Source organism: Malus sylvestris, chromosome 9 (assembly GCF_916048215.2).
Source record: "Malus sylvestris chromosome 9, drMalSylv7.2, whole genome shotgun sequence".
NCBI classification, from domain to species: domain Eukaryota; kingdom Viridiplantae; phylum Streptophyta; class Magnoliopsida; order Rosales; family Rosaceae; genus Malus; species Malus sylvestris.
In genome coordinates, this window is record NC_062268.1 from 16194204 (window position 1) to 16219877 (window position 25674).

The 25674-nt window shown below is 38.0% G+C and overlaps 3 protein-coding genes across 4 annotated transcripts; 2 read left to right on the forward strand and 1 right to left on the reverse strand.

Moving 5' to 3' along the window:
- The first annotated feature begins 5010 nt into the window (after positions 1–5010).
- On the forward strand, positions 5011–6861 carry LOC126581907 (threonine synthase, chloroplastic-like). The gene has a single exon (XM_050245845.1). It carries the CDS (start codon positions 5067–5069, stop codon positions 6630–6632), a length of 1566 nt encoding a protein of 521 aa, XP_050101802.1. The 5' UTR covers positions 5011–5066; the 3' UTR covers positions 6633–6861.
- Positions 6862–13334: 6473 nt separating this feature from the next.
- LOC126581900 (aminopeptidase M1-like) lies at positions 13335–18848 on the forward strand. Of its 2 annotated transcripts, none has more exons than XM_050245833.1 (19): positions 13335–13696; positions 13779–13924; positions 14097–14199; positions 14342–14528; positions 14605–14698; positions 14771–14924; positions 15035–15139; positions 15243–15359; positions 15755–15868; positions 16272–16454; positions 16522–16828; positions 16961–17082; positions 17175–17272; positions 17527–17704; positions 17793–17907; positions 18012–18079; positions 18169–18246; positions 18365–18442; positions 18557–18848. In XM_050245833.1, exons 1-19 carry the CDS (start codon positions 13469–13471, stop codon positions 18737–18739), a joined length of 2658 nt encoding a protein of 885 aa, XP_050101790.1. In that variant the 5' UTR covers positions 13335–13468; the 3' UTR covers positions 18740–18848. The 2 variants fall into 2 exon arrangements, with proteins under 2 accessions (XP_050101790.1, XP_050101791.1); XM_050245834.1 differs by having other exon boundaries at positions 16320–16454.
- A 2528-nt stretch (positions 18849–21376) lies between these two features.
- LOC126581903 (uncharacterized) lies at positions 21377–23825 on the reverse strand. The gene has a single exon (XM_050245838.1). It carries the CDS (start codon positions 23681–23683, stop codon positions 21878–21880), a length of 1806 nt encoding a protein of 601 aa, XP_050101795.1. The 5' UTR covers positions 23684–23825; the 3' UTR covers positions 21377–21877.
- Between the last annotated feature and the right edge of the window lie 1849 nt (positions 23826–25674).

Here is a 25674-nt window from a genome sequence, read left to right on the forward strand (position 1 = left end):
CCTCACAATGGGCTAGCAATCAGTTGTTTATTAAATATTATTTTTTCTAATCTTAAAGTAAATTCAATAAAATATAGATGGAAATTGAAAGACCGATTTTATTAATATAGATTCAGCTGATTTGATTAGTTAAAAGACCTCATTTATTAAATGTATTTATTATTCATTTCCATCTACATTAATAAATACATTTAAAACATGTAAATCGCACGTAACACGTCATGATTCAAAAAATTTCTTTTGCACGTGCATGAGCGTGTGCATGGAGGCTAGTTATATATAAAGCCAGAAGGTTGATGAACAGTGGAGAACACTGTGATGAACTGTGGAATTTGGGGTCAAAAATTTTGGTGTCACCCACTTTGACAAAAATAATTGGACCAAACTGACCCTCAGCAAAAAAAAATTGAAAACTTGCCCAAAATAATATATCAAATTATGCAAGGGTAAGTTGGTAATTTGGTCATCATAAAATATAATATAAATATAAATGGGGAGAGAGAAAAGAATAAAAAAATAAAAGGGAAGAGAGAAAATAATAGGGGTGTGATATTCACATCCCATTTTACTTTTCACACACCTTTCTAATTTTCAGCCGTCGGATCAGATGAATGAAGAAAATCAACGGATAGAAATTAACAAGGGGTGTGTGGATAGCACACATCAAATAATAAACAAATTACAAAGTTGACTGTGCCCACATGATGGGGAAGAAAAGTATAATAAAAAACAAAAAAAATCGTGAATGTTATGTTCAAAACATCTTAAGATGCACGTAGCGCCGGTGATAAAAAAATAAAATAACGAAATAAAAAAAATATTGAAGTAATTTACACATGTAAATACATTTAAAAGTTGTCTAAGTCGTGCTTAGCACGTTGTGATTCAAAAAATGTCTTTTGCACGCGATTGTTTATTAAATATTATTTCTCAACTTTTTAAACACTTAAGAGGTGTGTAGTGCTAGTTATAAAAAGGTCTCTCGCACACACATAATAATGTGATTCAATTAGTTGTCAAATGATCATTTTTTTTTACCAAACTATGTTATCTACACTAAGGGGAGGGAGTGGACTTAGCCTCATAATGGGTAAGCAAGCAGTTGTTTATTAAATATTATTTTTTCTAATCTTAATGTAAATTCAATAAAATGTAGATGGAAATTGAAATACTGCTTTTATTAATAAGGATTCAGCTGTTTTGATTAGTTAGAATACCGCTTTTATTAAATGATTTATTATTCATTTCCATACACATTAATAAATATATTTAAAACACATAAATCGCACATAACACGTCATAATTCACAAAATGCCTTATGCACGCGCGTTAGCGTCTGCATGGAAGCTAGTATGTTTAACTATTTTCTCTACATGACGCGCGTGCATGGAGGCTAGTATGTTTAACTCTATTTCTCTAGATGACGTAATTTTCTTATGTTACTTTGTGAAGCATATTTGTTGGGCAAGTTTTTTGAAAAAGAATTTGGGCCGGTGAAAGATGCCATAGTCATTTTAGCTCAAATGGAAAACAAGATACATTCTCGAGGCTTTGGATTTGTCACTTTTAAGAAAGAGAAATCTGTTTCTCTCTAAATAAATATGCCAAGGGTTTAGTAGGTGTGTGATCATCATCATCAACCATATTTTTTAAGAGATATCACTTATAACGCATCTATAAGCATGTCAATGTCATTGAAATCACTAAAATAATGAAAAATATGAACTCTTACCTCATGTTAACACATACATAGTTATATGGGGACAAGGAAGGGAAGCCGCCCCTTCGGTCGCCAAAAATCGCCACTGAGAGTGAGGATTTCGCCCTTTTAGTCCTTTAAACTATTGTTAAAGTCTGTTGCGCTACTTCACAGCTTCTGGGTTTTATGCTTCACTACTTCTTCTGCATTTTATTTTTAAAATAACCAGACCGAAAAGACGTTGTTTTGGTCCTAGGATAAAAAAAAACATAGAACATAGTCATTAAGGAGGGCTACGGTAAAGCTGTCATTGTTCAAGAGTCTATTAAGTTATTTGACAATATTAACTAATTGGGTGTGCAAAGAAGTTTCAAGTTTTAGAGGCTCTATATAAGGTCATTATGCGCCATAGCCAGTATATGATGGCCAAGTGGTATTTTAATGTAATGTTGAGTGAGGAATAGAGATCAATAGCCACACTTATAAATCATATGAGTCACTCAGTCATGCCTACAAGGTGTTTGACGAAACACCTCACTTAACTGTCTCTCTCTCAAATGCCACACTCTGTAGCTACTGTAGAGATAATCGATCGGAAGATACCTTGTATCTCTTCCATAACATGTTATTTGAGTTAAGAGACAATAATGAAAAGTTAGATAATTTCACCATTCCTATTACCTTGAAGGCGTGTACGAGGTTAAGGCACTCACATTATGTGGGGTGCTAGTAAAAAACAACATTTTAAAAAAGAAATCAATTAAAATAATTGAAATATTAATTGATAGCACCTGTGAAATCCTGTTGCTGAATTTCACTGTTCAATTTTTGGTACTGCGTATTTTCTGGAAATTGTTATTATTTTTCGTTAATTTTAGAATCTTAGTTGACTAGTTACAAAGTTTGATTTCATGCAATTAGTTATTAAAAGTCGGTAGACCTTTTGGAGTCACACTAAGTATGTTTGGATAGAGCTCGACATCATGAACATGTAGGCGAAAGTCGATCGAGAAATGGAGTTGTAACAAACGATTTGCGAGGCACTAAACTTAGGGGCAAAATGGTCATTTAATCCTCTTTTTATGGATGGTCCTGCTTAGTTAATCTGCATTAGGGGGCCATACTATTATATATGTGCATGCTTATGGCCTTGCCTGGTTAATCCCCATTGTGGATTATATGCATTTTAGGGGTGACTCTGTCTGGTTAATCCTTGGGGATTATATGTATTTTAGGGGTGACTCTGCCTAGTTAATCCACATTAGGGGGTCACTACCTATCTAGTTGGTTACATTATTTTCCTAGATAGTTTCGCTTAATTAATCCTTATTGGGGAACCACACTATTGGAGGCATGCCCATGGTCCTGCCTAGTTAATCCGCATTGGGGGACCAATACTCATTTTAGGACTACACCTAGTTAATCCGCATTGGGGGTCACTGCCCACTCAGTTACTTACTTCCATAGGTGGTCATGTCTGGTTAATCTGCATTGGGGGGCTATACACATTCTAGGGTGACTCCGCCTGGTTAATCTGCATTGGCAGGTCACTGCCTACTTGGTCAAATTATGTTATACATGGTCCTGTTTGGTTAATCCGCATTTTAGAGACGAATTTTGTTGAGTGGTCCGAAACCTTAACTTCGTTAGATTCTGTTAAGTGGTCTGAACCCTATCTTCATTATATTTCGTTGAGTGGTCCAGAATTCCTTTCCTAATTCAGTTTCATTGAGAGATCTAGAACCATAGATTATTGTGCATAGAAGTTGCTCAAGTTTATGTTTGTGTTTGTAACTTAGGGTTACAATGTTATTGCTTTGGATTTCAGATAAGGAAATATGGCAAACTTTATGGAGGTTGTCTTTCTTAAAATTAGTGAAGTGATAATTGATCTTGTTAGTTGATTAACATAATTAAATGTTAATATGATGCATCTTTGATTCATGGAATTGATTACTTGTTGTGAATGTGGAACTGTGGTTAGAAAACATTGTGAGATGTGAAAAACAAAATGACAGTCCTAGTTATTATATGGTTCGTTAAGCAGTCTGAAATCTAGTGAGTCATGCTCGTAAAGTCCATTGAGTGATTCTGGAATCCTATGTTTTTCGACTGTAAGTATTATGAGAAATGTCGGAGTTTAGCAAAAGGGTGAACTACGAATGGTTTGATTCTATGACCGGATACATAGATAGTCTAACACAAAGATTAGATGCAGTCATAAAGTAAACGAAAAGATACTATGTTGTTGGAATATGGGTTGTTTCTGCTACTTCACTTTGTGAGACTACTGAATTGGTTTACAAGTGCTTATATATGTATATTATTGAAGTACGAAATCTAACTTGATTGTTAATGCTTGTCTGCTACGTCTCGACGTCATGTGTCGATTTTGGACATATCTTAAGGTCGGGGCATGACAAAACCTTTTCTCATATGTCAAATTTGACAGCAAAAATTTCATGTCTATCCATGTAGGATTAAGACATCAGTTGAAGTTTCTCCATCTTTCAAATTGAGTGACATTCTACTTGAGATTTGACTTAAGAGCTTTTTATAAAATAAATTTTTTTTATTTAAATGGTACTTTCCTTTTGGGTGAAATTCAAATTATACTTTCTAATTTAAGGAGTATGATAAACATTGCTATGAAATTCAAATCATAAGGAGTATGATAACATTTATATTAACATTTCTGTAAAATGTAGTTAAATTTTTTTCTTTCTTTTAAACCTTCCCCATTTAAAACGATAATCTCCCAAGTTCCAAGTCCCGAGTCCTGACCATGGTCTAAAATATCCATAATATCCCGATATTTCCATCGAAATTTCCGTGTTTTTGGACTACCGATATTTCTGATATCATTGATATTTTAGACCTTGCTAAGTCACTCATGTATCTTACCATGCAATGTATAAAGTGTAAAATATTGTACTAATTCATTACATAGAAATGATTATGGTGTGTTTAAACTTCTTTCATTAATTACTACATATTTTCTACACTCACAATGTTTGCCAGCTCGCTATATAATCAACTTAAATCAATTATATTTATCATGCAATGCATTTCCTTTCAATTTTTTGTGATAAACTAATAGATAATTGACTAAATAAACATCCTGCAAAGTTTCAATAAAAATTTCTAAGTTTTTCTTACAATTTCCGTGGTTTTTATTCAATTTTTATCGATATCGATAATATCCCGATATTTCCATTGAAATTTCCGTATTTTTAGACTACCAATATTTTCGATATCATCGATATTTTATACTTGGTCCTGACCCAGTTATATAATACAAACCAATCAGCCACCGAAGCCCCCACTTCCCCTTCCACACACACACTCTCTCTCACATTCTCCAACGATGGCATCTTCCTCTCTCTTCCAATCTCCCCCTCTCTCCCTCAAACCCCAAAACCCCGCTTCCCACCACGCTCCAACCAAACCCCAATTCGCCACCACCATCAAATGCGTCTCCACCTCCACCCCTCCTCCCTCCTCCTCCTCCGACCACCCTCACCACAACATTCGCGACGAGGCTCGCCGCCACAACACCACCCACTCCCACCACTTCTCCGCCCGTTACGTTCCCTTCAACGCCCACCCATCTTCCGCCGCCGCCGCCGAGTCCTACTCCCTCGACGAGATCGTCTACCGATCCAACTCCGGCGGCCTGCTCGACGTCCAGCACGACATGGCCGCCCTCAAAAACTACGACGGAAAGTACTGGCGAGACCTCTTCGACTCCCGCGTCGGCAAGACCACCTGGCCCTACGGCTCCGGCGTCTGGAGTAAGAAGGAGTGGGTCCTACCCGAGATCGACAGCGACGACATTGTCTCCGCATTTGAAGGTAACTCCAATCTCTTCTGGGCTGAGCGTTATGGCAAACAGATTCTGGCCATGAACGATTTGTGGGTCAAACACTGTGGGATCAGCCACACTGGAAGTTTTAAGGACTTGGGTATGACTGTTTTGGTCAGCCAAGTGAACCGGCTGAGGAAAATGAACCGCCCAGTGGTCGGCGTGGGCTGTGCCTCCACTGGAGACACATCCGCTGCCTTATCAGCCTACTGCGCCGCAGCTGGGATACCCTCGATTGTGTTTCTACCAGCGAATCGGATATCTCTGGCTCAGCTGGTTCAGCCCATTGCCAATGGGGCCTTTGTGCTGAGCATTGATACTGATTTCGATGGGTGTATGCAGTTGATTCGAGAAGTCACAGCGGAGCTGCCGATTTATTTGGCTAATTCTTTGAACAGTTTGAGATTAGAGGGTCAGAAAACCGCTGCAATTGAGATTTTGCAGCAGTTTGATTGGGAAGTGCCGGATTGGGTCATAGTTCCAGGGGGAAATTTGGGTAACATATATGCTTTCTACAAAGGATTTCATATGTGCAAAGAGTTGGGACTAGTCGATAGGATTCCTAGGCTCGTTTGTGCCCAAGCTGCAAATGCGAACCCGCTGTACTTGCATTACAAGTCAGGGTGGGATCAAGAGTTCAAGCCCGTGAAGGCGAACACTACGTTTGCATCCGCAATTCAAATAGGAGATCCTGTTTCGATAGACAGAGCCGTGTATGCGCTGAAGAAGTCGAATGGGATTGTGGAGGAAGCCACTGAGCAGGAGTTGATGGATGCCATGGCTCAAGCAGACTCCACTGGCATGTTCATATGCCCTCACACTGGTGTGGCATTGGCTGCATTGATTAAGCTTCGGAACCAAGGGATCATAGGCACTAACGACCGGACTGTGGTGGTGAGCACGGCTCACGGGCTGAAATTCACGCAGTCGAAGATTGATTATCATTCAAATGATATCAAGGATTTGGCTTGCAAGTATGCTAACCCGCCGGTGCAAGTGAAGGCGGATTTTGGGTCCGTGATGGATGTTTTGAAGAAGTACTTGTTGAGCAAGGCGCCGAAGAATTAGTTGCTGAGTGTGATCTGCTCAAGTAATCATGTAGTCTTGTGTTATTGTTATTTGGTTAATAGGAAGTGGTTGAGTCTCTGTGTTCACTTTTTTGGTTCGGTTCCTCAATGGTTATAGGTTGAGCAACTATTTTGGCTTGTTTGTAGAACTCAGGGGAACAATTCTGAGGCAGCATCGCCAATTTTTGTATGAGTTAATTATCATTCGAATTCCATCATAGTTTTCTTCATGGTGAGTTTCTTTCTGCCCCCTTGAGATTGTTTCTCTAGAAAACATCTATATGCGCATAACTAGGGCTGGTTTTCGGTTTGGGTTTCCGTTCGGTACCCAATCCGAAGACCCGTTACCGAAAATCGAAACCGAATTATTTGGGAATAAGAAACAAAAACCAAAACCAAACCAAAATTTTAGATTTACCGAGAATTGGTAAAACCGAAATAAAAACCGTTTTTGATCGGTTTGGTAAACTGAAATTACATTCTTCTATGGATTCAACGGAGGATTCGATGATGAAAATGCAGATTCGACAGAGAATTGCAAGAGGAATCGACGGAATTTTGCCCAGAATTGTAGGGGAACTTGACAGAGGAGAACTGAAGAAATCCCGGGTAGGATTCACCTTAAATTGCTTCAGAAACACTTCTCTTTTTAAACTACTTAGAACCCAGATGATTAGAAATTTAGAATTAGTAAAATTATATCAGACCTCCGTCGAATCCAAAGTAAAGTAGGAGTGACCGGGAAAGTATAGGATTAATAATGAGGGTATTAAAGGGAAAGTAGGAGTGGCTGGAATTGAAGAAAAAATGAGAGAAAATCAACCAAAGTAGTTTGGACATGTGAACCAATGATCTACAGATGCTTCAGTTAGAAAATAGACTATGAGACGGAAGTTCAAGGAAAAATGGTACATGAAGACTTAGGAAGTCTTGGAAAAAGACTTTAAAAAAAATGTGGAGTACTTAAAATTAATAGAAGATTTGGCACAAAATCGAGCACAATGACACTCTACGATTCATACAGTCGACCACACTTAGTAGGATAGGACTTGGTGGTTGTTATTATACAATTATATCAAACCGCAACCAATTTTAAAATGCCCAAATCGAAACCCTTAAATCAATTCCAAAGTCTCCAAATTGAAAACCCTAATTCAATTTCAAAATACTTAATTTTTCCATAAAAAAGAAACACGAAATTATTCCGAGTTAGAGTGAAAATTCTTACCTTCAAGCTTGTACGACGAGAATGGCCGTTGCAGATGGCCATTGATGGTGGGAATGCTTGGAGAAGTTGCAGAGAAGAAGCTTGTATGGCGTCAGAGTGGTGTGGCGTGGCATGGTGTAGTCAGAGAAGTTGCAAACTGAGTTGAGAGCATTGTTCTAAAAATCCCCACTTATCGTCGCCTAAGCCCCACCTAGGCACTAGGCGGCTAGCTACTGCCCCTACTAGTGCCTAGGCGTTTGAAAATTAAGAAATGGTGCCCAAACTTGCTGAGACGCCCGCCTAGACCACCTAAGTACCCGCCTAACCCATCCAATTCCGCTTAGGCACCTGCTTAGGTTAGACTCACTTAGACAGGAAATATATGACTTTTATTTTGTATTTAATTTTTTTCAAAAAGTTGTAAGAAACTTGTTGCATACTTAAATGAACACATATTATATCCGTGTTTCCTATATTTTCATTATGTTTCAATACTTCATAATATATATGTCATTATATTTTGTAGTTTATGATGAAATTATATATATTTTAAGTATAAGTAGACACTTATTTACACAAAATGTAATAGATTTACTTAAATCTGCCTAGTCCGCCTATACCCCGCCTAGCCGTCTAAGCGCTTGCTAGGCCCCAGCCCGCTGTCCGACTAGCGCCTAGTATTTTTTAGAACCTTGGTTGAGAGAGTGAGAGAGGGTGTCATAGTCAATAGAGGGGAAGTGAAAGTAAAACTAGGTGAAAGAGCGAAGACCTAAGAAAGAGAGTTGATTTTAAACGGAGGGTGAACAAAATATAATGGTTAATAATTCCATTAATAAATAAATAAACAAACATTTTTTTGTTTTTTTTTGTTTTTTTTTTTGTGTTTGGTTTTACTAAACAAACCGTTTATGCAAACTAAATAACATGTGAAAGTTCGGTAAGTTTCGGTTATTGAACTATTCGAGATTATCGAGTCGGGTTCGATTTTTTTGGATAGCTTTTTCAACTTACTTATAAGTGCTTTTTCGGAAGAAGATTATATTTTTCTGCCAAATAAAAAGTATTTTTAATTGTTAGAAAACACTTTTACTTCTTGGAAAGCGATCACAAACAAGCCTTAGCTTCCAAGGTTCTACTTGTACTTTTGTGTTAATAGGTGAAATTTTCTTTGTGTTTTAATCTTCAACTCGTCACTTTAATTACAAACCTTGAAGAGATTCATGCATGTTTTCTCCCAAGGAATATTTTAGATGGTCCAAGTTTTCAATTCCCAATTCACTCTTTTAAATTTTTTTTTCTATTTTTATTTATTTTGAAAAAAAACCTCACTTCGACTTCTTTATATATTATTTTCCATAATCTTTTAATTCACCCATCCAACGACATGTTCGCAAGCAACATGTGGAACACGGTCAAGTACATTATTAAGTAATTTCAATTATTCAATCAATTGTAATATTACATTTTGTAAACCGAATCGTGTTCATGTCTAGTGTTCTAAAAATCGGCCTAAGCGTTCACTAGGCGCTAGGCAGCAGAGCCCTGACTCGATTTGGGCCAAAACGTTCACTTAAGGCATGGAGGATTTAGGTGGGCCGCCTAGGCGCCCGTTAGGCATTCTAAGCGGTCTAGGCGGCAGTCAAGGCGGCTGTAAATCCCAAACTCGCTGCAACTCTCGCAACAAATCTGCAACTTCCGATATCGTATGTACAAGCAAAGCCCCGATGAGCTTCTGAAGCTTGCCGTTTATGAGCAGATGAGGGAAGAGAGAGAGAGAGAGACTACTTGACATTCCAATCAATTGCAGCGCAAGTTGCAGATTTAGTTTGAGTTTCTGAAAGGGCTAATGAAGAATAAGAACGAAAGGGTTCAACGGGAATGGTATTTTCACTTTCCAATGGGTCAAAAGGTGGTTTTGATCTCGGCTTCACCTTGGGGAATGTGAGAGAGGTGGAGTGGAACCTGGTTTTTAATTTTGAAATCACCCACTGCATTGTCTTTTTATCTTTTAAAAAGTTGGGGATATAAATAAATACTAGCCTTCTATTTATCAAGGGCGCTGGACGCCCTTAAATTTTTTAAATATGTTTGATAAATGTGTAAACAACATAGCGTTAATGTTTAATAGTAAGACGTAGGTCACGTTTCTTCAAGATGTCATGTGCCTCCTCTATTTTTGGAGGAAGAGATATTAATATCACTTAGCGTGTTGTGATTAAAAAAAGACATTTCGCATGCGTATGAGTGCGTGCAAGAAGGTTAGTACTTTATAATATGAATAGTTTAGATTATAAAACAGAGTGGATGAAGTGGCCCGACTACTGCCAAACCCTATGATCACATCCTTCATTTAACTTACACTGGTTTGCGAATTTGGGTCAGACCCACAACCTTTCCTCCTCTCCTTCCATTGTACAATTGAGTCTAAACCCTAGCGTAATACAGGCAAGATGGGGTATCGACAGACAATAATAAGTGAAAATAGAAAAACAAAACAAAATGATCTACTCCAAATGTGTTTGATAACTGTGTAAACGACAAAACATTAATGTTTAATCGTATGACGTAGGTCACGTTTCTTCAAAGATGTCATGACCAAATTTTGGACGTACATACAAAAACATAAAGTTTACTTGTAACATCATGGTTCCATTAACAAATCATGGTCTGTTTTAACGGTTTAGTCTCATTAATCATGGTCTTTTTTATGTCCACTTACTACTATTTTCCCATTTTTTTTTCTCGCATACTATGCTATCTTTACCAACCAAATAGCCTAAAAAGTTGTGACTCATTGCACATCTGCAAAACATTTTCCTTTACTTACAAAGTGGCAAGAAGAAGGCACCACCCAACTGAACATAGTTAAATAAAAAAAAAGTAAACCAATTGTAAAACCACATAACAATAAAGAAGAAATATGACTACCCTTTGAAGCCGATTTACACAACAAAAAAGCCACCTCCGTCGAATGACCTGAGAGAGGGAAAAGATCAACTACAAAAACAGACAGAACAGCGCGGGGGGAGGTAAAAAATGTAAGAACAGCTTTGAAACCAACACACAGGCCGCACACAAAGAGAGAGCCCTTAGGACATAAACCTTAAGATTTTACCTGCAAGCCCACTGTCTAAGATAACAACACCAAATCATTGTATGCCTTCAGAAATATAACATGATGCTTCACCTTGACCCAGTGACCAATGATGATGGGCAATAACACGTATATATTAGAGAAAACAATACAATAGGTTATAGAGAATATGAAGGTAAAATATACGGTGGTTGTATATTGAAATCAACCATTACAACCCCTCTGGGTCTAAATCATTGAAGAAGAAATATCTACAGTAGTTTGGAAGCATGAAACTCCACGCAGAAAGTAGATTAACGTGGGTCAACTACATCTTCATGGTGCCAAGAAAACAACCACAATGGTATTGCTATTCATAGGAATATGGAACACCCATTGTACAATATACGAACTGTTAAGGATTAATTCAGTCAATTTTGAAGCAAAAGAAAAAACCTTTGTACAAATAAGCATTATTAATACCTTGTGAAATCGCAATGTGATTTTGACACTGTAAAACCCTAAAACGTTGAGCGAATGAATGAATGTGCACTTCCGTATCCCAATCCTCTGCAAGATAGAAAAGGATAATTATCCATTGTAGGAGCGATTGGGAGAACCAAAACAAAAATCAAAAGGAGTTATTAATTTATGAATTAAGAAGTAAATTTAAAATTAAAAAAAAAATCCAAAACCGTTCCTCTTTATAACTATTCCGCTCTGTTTGCAAAGCCAGAGACGTAGAGGAAATAGTAATGTGGGTGGGACGTTAGGGGAAAAAGCAAGGCTATGCGTGCGAGGAAGAAACGTGGAGGGGTTTGAATCCCACGTTCAATTTTTTCTATTTTTTTTTTCTCTTGTATATATTATATATTTTACTTTTTATGTTTTATTTTACAAAATAAAGTGAGCATCCTAAAATGGTGAAACATTCAAAATACCATAAATTGTCCTTTAAGAATTTCATAAATTACAATTGAACCAAAAGAAGCTAAAGTATTTAACCATATTTTTATTTTGAATGAATTTAATATTTAAAATTATAGAAGAAAAAAAACAAAAATAAAACCTCCCACATTAGTGGGTGGTTTCACGTTTTTAATTCTTTTGTTTAAATGTAAATTAATTATTTAAATAAAAGATATATAAAAATGCCAACTGCCACACGCATATGCGTGTGGCAAGAGGCTAGTTTTACAAAAGTACCCATACGAATTATGATCTTGATTTCTTTGTCTCTTACGATTTTTTTTGTTTCAAGGGCTTTTGTGTCCACTTATTTTTTGTGAAGCCTTGAGACACCAAAACTGTCACTTCCCAGCCCGAGCCCCCACCACATCCCGACCTTGACTACGCCGTAACACAATATTGTCCGCTTTGAGCCACGACCACGCCCTCACAGTTTTGTTTCTAGGAACTCACACAAGAACTTCCTAGTGGATCATCCATCATAGGATTGCTCTCGCGCGAACTCACTTAACTACAGAGTTCCGATTGAACCGAAGCTAGTGAGCTCCCAAAAAGCCTCGTGCTAGGTAGAGATGAGAATATACATATAAGGCTTACAGGATCCATTCATCTGAGCGATGTGGGATATTACAAAAACTCACTTCTCGCATTCTAATATTAGAGATTAGAGATATATCTATACATATGTTATATATATATAAATGTTATATGAATTATTTAAATAAAGAATTTTTTTCCTTAGACTATCATATTATATACATAACATAAGTAATTATATAGTCATGTAATATATAATAAATTTAAATCCGCCTAGTCCGCCTAGGCGCCTAAAGGCTAGGTCTCAACTCGCCGCTCGACTAGGGTCTAGCGTTTTTTAGAACCATGTGTCACATTGAAAAATTTCTCCTTTGCAAGATCTAAACTAGTATCTCTACTAATTAATAAAACATTCATTGTCAACCAAAACCCTATGAAATTACCAGTTTAACCCTCTAATTAAAACAGAACATGAATAAGAAATACAGGGTAGAAATGTAATTTCACACAACCAAATTTTGCTTTTTTTTTCAAAGTCTTACCTACATGTAATCCTACCATATCTCTAATTTAAAAAAAAAATAAATAAATAAAAAATTCCCACTCCCACATTCTTTATCACTCTCTTCCTCTCTCCTTTTATTTCAAAAACAAAAATAAAAAAATTTCTTACGCACTTTGTGTGTATCCATATGCTAGTTAACTATTAAAAAAATGCTTTATTCTTTTCATTAACTCCGATGATATTTAAACTTAAAACCTCTTTATCTGTCTTTAAAGGGGAAGTAAAATTAAACTAACGTCTTCCAAACTTAAGAAACTTTGAGAAGAAAAATATTACCATAAGAGTTAGTTGATATACCGAAACTATTCTCTATTGAAGAAGGCAATAATGTCCATCACTTTGGCCCATTCATGGCAAGGAGTTGACTAAAAGCACATAAAAGAATAACAACCACAGGAACAGGAACATCACAAAGAACGAAGCATCAGCAGGTACTATTATCATTACCGGCTGGATTCAAGACACTTCACTTCCCTAGGCACTGAGATGGAGCAGAAGCAAAGCATACAAGGATTCAAGGGCCACGCAAGGTTGCCAAATTTTGCAATTCCGAAACGCTACGATCTTCATCTCAAGCTTGATCTCTCGTCAGCATGCGCCTTCTCCGGCGTTGTGGAGATTCACGTTAGCATAGTCGAGGAGACCAAGTTTCTTATCTTGAACGCTCTTGAACTTGATGTTCATGAAGTCTTGTTCACCAGCTCTCATGGCCAAGTAACTAATTCTTGATCGACAATGATTTGATTGTATTGGATTTTCGTTTTGTTGGGTTTTTTAGTATCTTCTTCATTTGCAGCTTTACCGCCCGTGTGATGTTGTTTTGGACGGTGATGATGAATCTCTTGTTTTGGTGTTTGATCAAGCACTTGGTGTTGGTGAAGGAGTTCTGGGGATTGAGTTCTCTGCAGTCCTTAACGCGCACTTGAAAGGGTTCTATAAATGGTAAGAAAATTTAAATCAGTTGTAGATAACTTATAAGTTGCTGCAGGCTGCAGCTATGGAATATAGTTTATATATATTTCCGATACACAATAAGGTGATTTCTGGCTTTTGAGAAGAACTTTTCATTGTCACCAAACAATGATATTAATGAAGAATCTGACTCTTTTCCCAGCACTTATATGGATGGAGGAGAGAAGAAGAATATGGCAGTTACTCAATTCGAACCTGTGGATGCACGGCGGTGCTTTCCATGTTGGGACGAACCTGCCCTCAAGGTACGCATATTCGACAAGTTCCCATAATTGTTGAAATATTATGGATGTAACCTCTACGTTCGCTACTTAAAAATTCCATGATTAAACAGTCATATATAAATTTGCTTAAATCCGGAAACTCTTCTTTATTGTTTTGAGTCAGGCCACCTTCAAGATAGCAGTAGATGTACCGCCGGAGCTGACAGCTTTGTCCAATATGCCAATTATCAATGAGAAGCTTGATGCAAATGTTAAGACTGTTTATTTTGAGGAGTCTCCTATCATGTCAACTTATTTAGTGGCTGTTGTTGTTGGCGTGTTCGATTATATTGAAGACACAACATCCGACGGTATGCAAATAGGTGAAGACTTTGTTCAATTATGGAACAGAATTCGTTTTCGAGATTACTTAAATTTCGTCTGCAGGGGTACTGGTTCGTGCATATTGCCCTGTTGGGAAGAGTGACAAAGGGGAGTTTGCTCTTAATGTCGCTGTTAAGACGCTCGATCTTTTCTCCAAGTAAGTTTTGTATTATTTTTTCTGTTTTTCTGTTGTGCTAATTTTATTTAACCTAGTGATCGTTACATCTAGATACTTTTCAACGCCGTACCCTCTCCCCAAACTCGATATGGTTGCAGTTCCTGAATTTTCTGGTGGGGCAATGGAGAATTATGGTTTGATCACATACCGTGAAAATGAACTGCTTTACGATCCTTTGCATTCCACAACAGCAAGGAAGCAGACAGTAAGTCTAATTTCTAGTTCTGCTTTAAGCTTTGTCTCACTTTTGCAGTTGTAAAATGCTCCTCTGAAAAGTCTGATGAAATATCTATAACCCTTTTCTTATTCTGTTAGATGGCAATTGTTGTAGCGCACGAAGTAGCACATCAGTGGTTTGGCAACCTGGTGACGATGGAATGGTGGTCCGATTTGTGGCTTAATGAGGGTTTTGCAACATGGGTAATTTCCGGTCATTCAGCTCTCTATACCTTTCCAACATGATGGCATTACACCAGAGATAATTATCTGATTTTTGTGTGCCTGTTTGATCTTATATTTCCAGGTAAGTTATATGGCCACAGATATTTTATTTCCTGAGTGGAAAATATGGGCTCAATTTCTTCAACAAACTACTGGCGGCCTAGTTAAGGATGCACTGGAGCAGTCACATCCAATTCAGGTAAACATCATTTGATACTATTGCTCAGGTGAAAACTGCTTAATCAGAGATATGGCGGTCATTAAAAGTAAGAACCGCCATAAAAAGCTTTCTCCTGTATCATCTGTAGCATCAACCAAAGACCAGTGTTGACATCCAAAGTATAAACAATAATATGGTTAGAGTTTCTGAAAAAATGCACTGGACTCCGTCAAGTGAAGTTATTGATAAACATGTGTGTCAATGTATATGGAGAAGGAGGAACCAAGGAAGTCAAGGAGCAATGACATATTATAGTTTCACCTTGATGATCATCAAAGTGTCAATATCCATTTTAACAATTCACATGGGGTGTGGTGGTTTGGATGTAAAGTGCTCTATGCAGTATATTTATCTGCTGGTTGGCATAATTTCAGGTGGAAATAGACCATGCTCGCTCAATTCTTGAAGTCTTTGATGATATCAGCTATAAAAAGGGATCAGCTGTTATTCGAATGCTGCAGGGTTATCTTGGGGATGACATATTGCAGGTACAAAACTGATGTAGTGAAATTACCTTTCATACCGTACCCCAAGTTTTCATAGTGAATACTGTATGTGGAAGTACTCTTCTTAATCTTATCACCAAATGGACTGCTTGAAATTAGGCTTTGCAATCCTATACAGTTTTCTGCAATGTCATGCGCAATTTAAATCCCAGTACCAACCAATTTTGTTCCCTCAGGACAATATAAACATATGTAAACTGCAATAGATAGTGCTTTGAACAAAAAGGACTTAAGGGCAAAGACGGGAAAGACGGGAAATGGAGTAGTTCTTGTTATGAAGACATTCTAGTTTGTAGTTCATTGTCATTTTCCTCTATGTAATCAGCGAAATTTGTTAACATATTTCAGTTTGTTTATTTACTCTGTGGCTCCATTATCCAATCAGAAATCGTTAAGTTCCTACATTAAAAGATTTTCTGGCAAAAATGCGAAGACAGAAGATTTATGGAGTGTTCTTTCGGAGGAATCTGGTGTCAAAGTCAGTGAAATGATGGATGGTTGGACAAAGGAAAAAGGATATCCTGTTATCTCCGTAAAAGCCAAAGATCATATTTTGGAATTTGAGCAGGTACTATTAATACTCAACGCCAAAATCATATTATCTGCCGAAATCTAATGAAGTTTTTGTTTTGCAGACACAGTTTTTGTCATCCGGTTCGCATGGTGATGGGAAATGGATTGTTCCAATAACTTTTTCACTTGGTTCGTATGAGAGGCGCAGGAATTTCCTTTTGGAAACAAAGTCCAGAGAAGTGAACATATCAGATCTTGTTAATTCATCTGATAATGATCTAAAGGATAAAGAGAAATATGATGAACAACTGTGGGTCAAGGTTAACATCGAGCAGAGCGGTTTCTATAGGGTCAATTATGAAGATAAGCTTGCAGCTCGGCTTAGGAAGGCTATTGAGCATAATAGCTTAGAAGCAACTGACAAATTCGGTGTGTTCCATTTGTCACTTTTCAGATTGTTTTTATTCTGTGGCTTTGTTTTTCAGATTGTTTACTTGATTTTGGGCCATTGTAAACCACTCATGAGTCGACGATATATAACTCCCAAGTCTCATATTTCAGGCATTCTGGATGATGCATATGCTCTTTGTGAAACTTGTGAACAATCACTTTCATCTTTGCTTTCCTTGATGGATGCATACAGAAAAGAAGAAGAGTATATTGTCGTAACAAAATTGATAGATGTAAGCACATAAACTTTTGTCTTGGTGAATATCAGTAGCACCACCAACTATTTATCGTAGCGTTACCATTTGCGTTGTATATGCAACTGCAGGTTTGTTATAATGTCATTAATATTTCAAGTGAGGCCATCCCAGATTTGGCAAATGAGTTGAAAAAGTTCTTCATTAGTCTCCTCCTGTTTCCAGCAGAGTAAGAACACGCATTATTAGTATGAGTATACATTTTTTTCCTTTTAACTTATTGAATGAGTTGGTACTTTGGCCTGCAATTGTGATTCCGATGCCAATGGAATTGGTTTCTCTTCTTTCCTTTCCTAAATGAACATTGTATCTCGTCGTGATGTTTTGCAGTCTCCTCGCGATCATGCACTAATACTTGATTTAGGATTGCCAAACAAGAGTTTAGCGCTAACATACTTAATATTTTTTAATGTATTCATACAGAAAACTTGGTTGGGAATCAGTACCAGGAGAGAATCACTTCGGTGCACTTCTGAGAGCAGAAATCTTGCAAGCTTTGGTTACATTTGGCCATGATAAAGCTCAAAAAGATGCATTAGACCGATTTCAGACATTATTGAATGATAGAAACACTCCGCTTCTTTCAGCTGATACGAGAGGGGTAATAAATCTTTCCATGTGTATCACTTCCTCATCCTTATTAGGCATTTTCAAAGCTAACAGGCAGAAGTCTGAACACTGTCCTGCAGGCTGCTTACATTGCCGTGATGAGAAATGCTAGCAGCTCCAATAGAGAAGGTTTCGAGTCCCTATTAAATTTTTACAGAGAAGCGAATACAGTGCAAGAGAAGGAAAGGATTCTACGTAAGATTGAAATGCGTTGCATTTTCTGGCATTCTCCTATTTTCCATCTCTTGTCTAAGCGAAAGTAACTTGGAATTTTTCCTTTACAATTTAATCCTGTACAGGGTTTTTGGCGTCTTCTCCAGACCCAGATACAATTCTGGAGGTTCTGAACTTTTTCTTATCCGAAGAGGTATTTATTCGCAGTACTAAATTGTGGTCTGCAGCAGCTGCACTTCCATTGCCAGTTTATATGTACTTCATCTCAAATATTATTTTCAGGTTCGAGATCAAGATATTATATATGGACTTTTTGGTATAAGCTCAGAATGCCGCGAAACAGCGTGGAGGTGGTTAAAGGTACAGGTTTCATTAATTCCTGGAAACACGATTTAGATAAACATGGAATCGGTATAATTGGCATTGTGAAAGTCACATGGAATTGGAGAGTTTTAACATTTTTGGGTTATGAATGCAGGAGAATTGGGACCTGATCCTGACCAAATACGGCGCTGGGATGCTGCTCACCCATTTCGTAAAAGACATTGTGACACCGGTAAGTAGAATGATTTCTGTCCTTAGACTGGTAGGCAATTGTGCCTTGTAGAACACGGTACAATTGCTGCTTCTGATGACCGCTTTGTGTTACTTATAAAATCTTCGTTGGCAGCTTTGCAGCAACGAAAAAGCTGATGAGGTTGAAGAATTTTTCGCTAGCCGGGCGCATCCTGCAATTTCCATGACTTTGGAGCAAAGCATTGCGCAAGTCCGAATCAAGGCGAGGTGGGTTGAACACATGAGGCAAGAGCAATCCCTTGAAGGGCAAGTCAGAGAACTAGCAGGCAAGAAATGATTGTTTGTCACTTGTGTAATTTGCATCTTAAAGATGACAATTGGAAACGTTCCTTCTGATGGTATATTGGTACTTGTTTATCCATAATATATACTGCTTGAGAATTTAATTGCCTCTAAAGATGCCAACTCGTTAGCAACCACTATTCTAAAAATTCTCGCCTAGCCCCAGGCGATTAAGCCTTAGGCATTTGAAAATTAAGAAATGACGTCTAAACCGGCCTAGGCGCCCGCCTACCCCGTCTAAACCAACCTAGGCAGTTGCCTACGTCATGACTCACTCTTAGACAGAAACAATAACTTTCATTTTGCATTTTATTTTTCTTAATAAATTATAAGAGACTTGTGAAATACTTAGATGAACACTCATCATATGCTTGCTCCCCATGTTTTCAATATGTTCTAATACTTTATAATTTATATATCATTCTGTTTTGTAATTTATTTATTCTAATACAATTATGTATTTGTTTTAACTATATGTTGACATTTATTTTATGTTTATATAGTAAATTTAATTACCATTAAAAAAAAACCCACCTAGGCCCCGTTTAGATGCCTAGGCACTAGGTCTCTATCCGCTGCCCGATTAGCGCCTAACATCTTTTAGAATCTTGTTAGCAACTGGCACTCCAGTCTAGTGATATTTCTTTCTACTTGTAAGTGGAAAATCTCAAGTTTGATTATCAAGAATGATTTATTTGATACCTAATTATAATTGACTCATTTCGTGGCTTAGCCCAAATTTTCACCTCAAATATCATTGTATAGAAAAAATGTCAACTTGGTATGTAATGCCTTGAACAGGTTCCTCTTTTTTGGGTCAAGACTAAGATATGGCAATCATACCAAAAAACAAAAGATTTTGTTGTTGAATTTCTAAGTTTCTTTCGCTTGCAGCTTACTAATTTTATATAATTATATATACATATAAATATAATATACATACGTATGTACATATGGATGCAACTTGCAATGCATGCATTAGTTGACCAATGTTCTCTAGAACAAAATATGTGTCTAATTTCGGTGGTATTTTTTCTTGCTTTAAAAACCACAATTTGCATTGTTTCTTCTTTACAAAGCAAGATAATTATATTGAAAATTTGGAAATAGATGACTTATAGCCTCCCTCCCTACAAACCACCTCTGCAAGTTACCGTCGTCTTCGTCATTGACGGGAAGAGATCCCATCCGGATCTCTCCCACCAAGTCCTAGGAATCCGGAGATCCAGACCCTTAAAATTTGATCAAACGGTTACAATTATTATAACTTTTAGAGGGGTCTCCTGTTTATAACCGTTAGATCAAATTTCAAAGGCTCGGATTTCTGAATCCTTAGGATTTGGTGGGAGAGATTCGGATGGGATCTCTTCCCGTCATTGACAACAAATCTATATCATTAGCATATTCATATTGCATATGCTTGATCATTTCTTAGTGTAAATTTTATATTTAAAACCCGTCAAACTGTTGTATAATGCGGTATTTTTATTATATAAATTTGTCGTCTATTATGTATAACACGTAAACTGGTTATCGTATTCAATAACGTATACTATTTCCCCCCCCCCCTAAACTACGCCTCAAATCATGGGAGCGTTAGTCCTCATTCAGAAAGCATCCACAATTAGTTTTGTCATCCAGCTGTCCAGTGCCAAAGGAATCCATATGAAGTTTGTTGGTTTCCAATTTCCAAATTCCAAATTTATAAAATTCCAAATTCCATTAGTTCTACGAGTTTAAACTGTTACGAAGTACAGTAGAGCACAATATGTGGAATTCAACTTAGAGAAAATACGTGGCCTGGTTTGGATTGATTTCACGTATCAGTTACGGTTTAAGTAAGTAATCAATCGTTTCGATTCGCCCGATTTACCTCAGTGGCGAATTGGCACACTTGCATGGAAGGAGGCAGCATATGCCTACTCGGCGCAATTGCTCCCAATCAACTTCTTTTGCGATGAAAAATGGCTCCAACTAAAAATATAAATTACCCTTTCATGTTCTATACTTTTTCTACTCTTTCACCCTTTCTAGTCATGTAATTTTTTTCATTAATGTTCTAAACACCAATTACGCAAAACATGTACTTAGTGGGATAATAAGTTGATAACATTGTACCGAATTTCAATTTTTAATTTCATTATTTAAAATCGTCCCCACAGAAAAACGTTTTTGGCTCCATCCATGCACGCCTTCATCAAGCAATAAAAAGACGAATTTGGATCCCATCTGGATCCAATTTGTAAAGGTCCTAGGGATCTTCACATCTTATTTGTTCATCATACATTGTGTGACCATAAATCATTTGAACTTTTATTTAAAATTAAACACAAACAGTACTTAACGAAAAATGATCTGAAGATGTGCAATGAACAGACATGATGTGAGGATCCGGATCCTCACAAAGAGTATCTATGAGAGGATCTTCATCCAAAAAAGACGTAATTAAATCTTCATTACTCGATCTATGCGCCACGTAGACTTGATAGTTTTTAAGGTCAAAAATACCCAATTATATGCAAGTTTTTGTCAAAATTAAGAATCAATATTCGTATCTATTAGATGAGGTTGACAAAACCACACAAATTGTATGGGAAACAGCGAATTAATTGAGAAAAAAAAAGTACAAAAATTGGTATCAAATCCTCCTTGAATCCCCATTAAAATTCTGACAATTACATGAAATCCAAATTCCAATACTCACGCACACCCTGATCTGATGAACAATGCACTCCCCTTAGTCCCCTACTATGTATTAATTAAGAAAATTAAATAAAAGAATTTTTCTAACCACCAACCATTATAAATAAATAAATAAATCCTGTACACCTCTGTATAACTCCCCACTGTATATGTCAGAAAAAAACTCATAAACAAATAAAATCAACATTTCTATCTCCACAATCCTCAACCACAAGGTCTTCGGCCAATCTCACGCTGTTTTGTATTTTAACTTTCTCACACGTCCATAAGTAACGTCTATAGGTAATTGGTTTATGTTACTGCTACACCACAGTATACTTAACCAGTCCCAACTTGTATGTATTTTAACTTTTCCGCATGACTATAGATAATTAGTTTAGGTTATCGGTATACCGCATCACCGTGACATCCCAATTGCATGCAATCAGTTTTAGTAACTTGGGCCTTCTTCTCCTTCACTTGAATTTGGGCCTAGATTGGACCTTGCCCTCACAGAATTCATCTTCTCCAACTTCAAACCAGCTCTGAACCTTGCAATGAAGGTATCAGCTTTGGTGTTTACGTCCGGGCTCCGACAGAACATAGCTTTCGTCGGCGACTCTCTGCTCTCCAGTGGAGTTCTACTACCAGCTTCCGTGGTCGGCGATGGAACTGAATCCTGATCACTATCGTCCAAATCCGGCGAGCCGCTGCGTGAACTGTCGTTGCTTTTGATCCTAACAAAGTCCCCGTGCACCTTGTATTTCATAACCGGCATTCTAAATGGCGGTAGCGGCGGTGGCGGCGGTATTCCAATCAATGGCGACTCCCCACCACTGTTAGCATTCTCATCATCCGCATTGCTGAACCTACTAACCTTGACTGGCTGTGGTGGTTTTTGGGTCGTCGTCGTGGGCCACACTTGGGTTTTGGTTTTCGATAAACGCGCGGTGGAAGTGACCCGCCGCGGCGGCGGTGGCGATGGCGGTTGTGGAATTGAGTGAATAATTTTCTTGTGTTTGTTGGATTTCTTTGAAGAAAACAAGTTGTGAAAAACCGAAGGCGGCGGTAGCGGTGGCGGAGGAGGCGGCGGTGAGGGCGGCGGAAGTAAAGACAAAGCAGCCGAAGAAGCAGAAGCGAGGAGAGTCTCAAAATTTTCGACGCTCTTTTGTCTCTGCTTCTTCTTATTCCTCCTTAATGACGTGATCAAGAACTCTTTAGTGGTAGCAACTCCCTTCTTCTTCGCATATTTCCCGGCAGACGTTTTCTTGTTCTCAGCCTCCTTCGACATCCACAGCGGTGGTGATGGCGGAGGTAAAGGCGGAGCAGGCGGTGGGGGCAAATTTTTCTTCACTTCCAAATTGTCAGCAGCATTCGATTTTTCTTCCTCTCCAATAGCTTGGTACATCCTCTTTGTCTTGCGCGGCAGCGGAGGAGGTGGCGGAGATTGTGTCCGCGGCGGAGATGGCGGCTGAGGATCGGATTGATTAGCCGGAATTTGTGCGTTTGAAGAACTAGCTTGCTCCGTACGGATCACAAAAGTGTCCGCCGGTATATTCTTGGTCCGTAGTACACGTCCTACTTGTTCTTGTGCTAGAAACGGTTCTTCACGTGCTAGAAACTGCGCCGGTTCTTCATGCCACGACCGGTGACGGCGGTGGACCTGATTCTGCTGATCTGAATCCGAAACCCGATAACCGGCCACATGGGTATCGTCGTAGGATCGCCACCGTTCGTCCCTAACGACATTCCACGAAGATTCCTGTTGGCGTAGATCCGGGTACGAGCTGCTGGTCCTCACTCGTCTGTTCATCGTACTAGCACCAGTGGTTTGATTATAGACCGTCCGATCGGAATACTGATCGTACCACTGACGTGGGGTTGATGGGTTTGACTTCTCAAGCTTTTGTGGAGAAGAAGCATCGTACGACGTGGGACTGCTAACGTTGTTGTCGTTGCCGGTGCCTCTGCTCAGAAATCCGCAAACAATTGCGAAGAGTACGAGGACGAAATTGAGAGAATCCCAACTTTTTTTTACCAAATGCGGCCTGAAAATTTGAGAAGTGAAGGACAAAAGTGATGGGATTATGAAGAAAATAAACACAACAGCTACAGCAAGCAAGGCGAAAATGAAAGCGCCGGAGCTGAAGAAAACAGAAGAGGAGGAGCGGCCGAGGCGGCGGCGATGGTTGGATTGCCGGAAAGAGTCGGAGGCTTGGAGCCAAGAGGGTGGCGACATGTTTTCCTCTTCATCCATTGTGTTTTGGGGTGGGAAACTTTTGCTTTTGGTTTGGCTTTTGGATTTTGCTTGTGCTTTTCGGTGGGTGCTTTTGCTTATATAAAGGCTAGAACTAGAAGGAAAAGCATATTGATATAGAGACTAGAGTGTCGTGTGTTGGCTGTCATTTGACAGCTAAATGAATTGTTAGATGGTGATTAAAAATTTGAGAGTAAACCATGTGCTTTTAGGCCTTTTGATTCAAATTGGTCATGGTCATACACTCATACAATCCGCGTATGACAATCATATTCACACATATAATTGTATTTTAATGAAACCTACATAAAAAAACAGACGTGTACTGGCTTGTACGCATTAGTGGTTGAAGCTTAAAAGTTTTTGGTTTGGCTTTCATCTTTCATCGTCACGTGGTATTACTAATCAACTAATGTTCTAAATTATAAAACTTGCATTTATATATAAATATTTACATGTTACGTTCATAAAGTGTCGATTATGTTGTTTATTCATATTTTAACATGTGACTTAGTAACACCTTGTAGTTAGAGGCGGATCCACCTTGGAGCAAGGGTGATCAGCGAACCCCCACCCTCCTAGCTCAAAAATCCTTCATGGAAAAATTGTGTGCTGCCTTCTGAAAATATGATATGTCCTTAAAAATTGTCATCCTACTACTCGACGAATTGCCTTTAGGGCCACTAGGCAAGGCAACTGCTAGCCTCATCCATTTGCATGCGTTGCTATGGCCATTTGTCTATAGGCTCACTCGCATATGTCGGCATCTATGGACATGCTCTCTCAAAGCTATTGACATTAATCGACATGCTTGCTCTGAAGCTATTGACATTTGTCGACAGAGCATGCAATATGTCTTGGCAAATGACCTCAAACCCACCAAATGCTCGATAAAATAGCTCACTATAAAATTTGCATGCTATTTTGTCCTTAACTTTTTGCGAGCTATGCTATTTTTACTGAATACTGAACCCCCCCCCCCCTCTTCTTCAATAATTTTTCTTAAATCCATCACTGGTGTAAATCGTCACACAAAAGAATGACATTGGTGCCATTTGTATCATCTTTCCTTTTCTTTTCTAAAAACATAAAAAAAAAGTACAAAAATAATCATCGGCGGATCTTTAAGCCATACATATCAAACTTGACCCTAACTATGATTTCTTTAAAAAAATTACAAAATCAAATACAAGAGTGATAATACTTATGTCATAAGATCGTGAAAGTATATATAGTCATGTTTACTTCCTTAAAAGTATGTTGAAACCGAATATTAGAAACTTGCCTCGATAAATACTGTTTGTACCATACTTAGGGCCTCCGTATTTAGGTCTCGTATAAATACTCAGAGGACTCAAATGTAATTATGTAATAAAGGAAAGTGCAAATATGTAATAAGTGAGGAGCCCTTATTCTATAAAAGAACCCCTCACTCTTCTCATATCAGGAGGCCATTTTCTTAAGCCCCCTCATCCTCTCAAAGCTCTCACTTTCATATTCAGAGCTCTCTCTCCCTCAGAAATACAATATCAGTGTGAACGTAGCCCAAACCTTGGGATGAACCATAATACATCTTGTGTTATTTACATTTCTTGCAGATTCACGGTCGGATTTACGTTGTTCCAAGACCTCCGGTTCTGTGCATCAACAAATACCATATATTTTGAATAATGAGCATTCGCCATGGTACTTGTGCTTTTTCGTGTAGAACTATGATTAAAATTGCCATTTTCTTAGTATAGGAGTAATCCCACCTTATAATACCGGCAAACTAATCCCCTTCTTGTGATGCCAGGTAGCACATGAGGCGACAATATATTTTTAAATCCCAAGTTAAACAATATGTCAAAGTAAAGCTGATGACCCTAAAATATACATTCATGAGAGTTCGAACTCGAGTTGAAGGTTCCAAACATTTGTTTGCTTTTCACTAGACCAAATTAAAATTGCCATGTACTTTGTTTAGTCTCTTAAAGGGTATGATTAGTCTG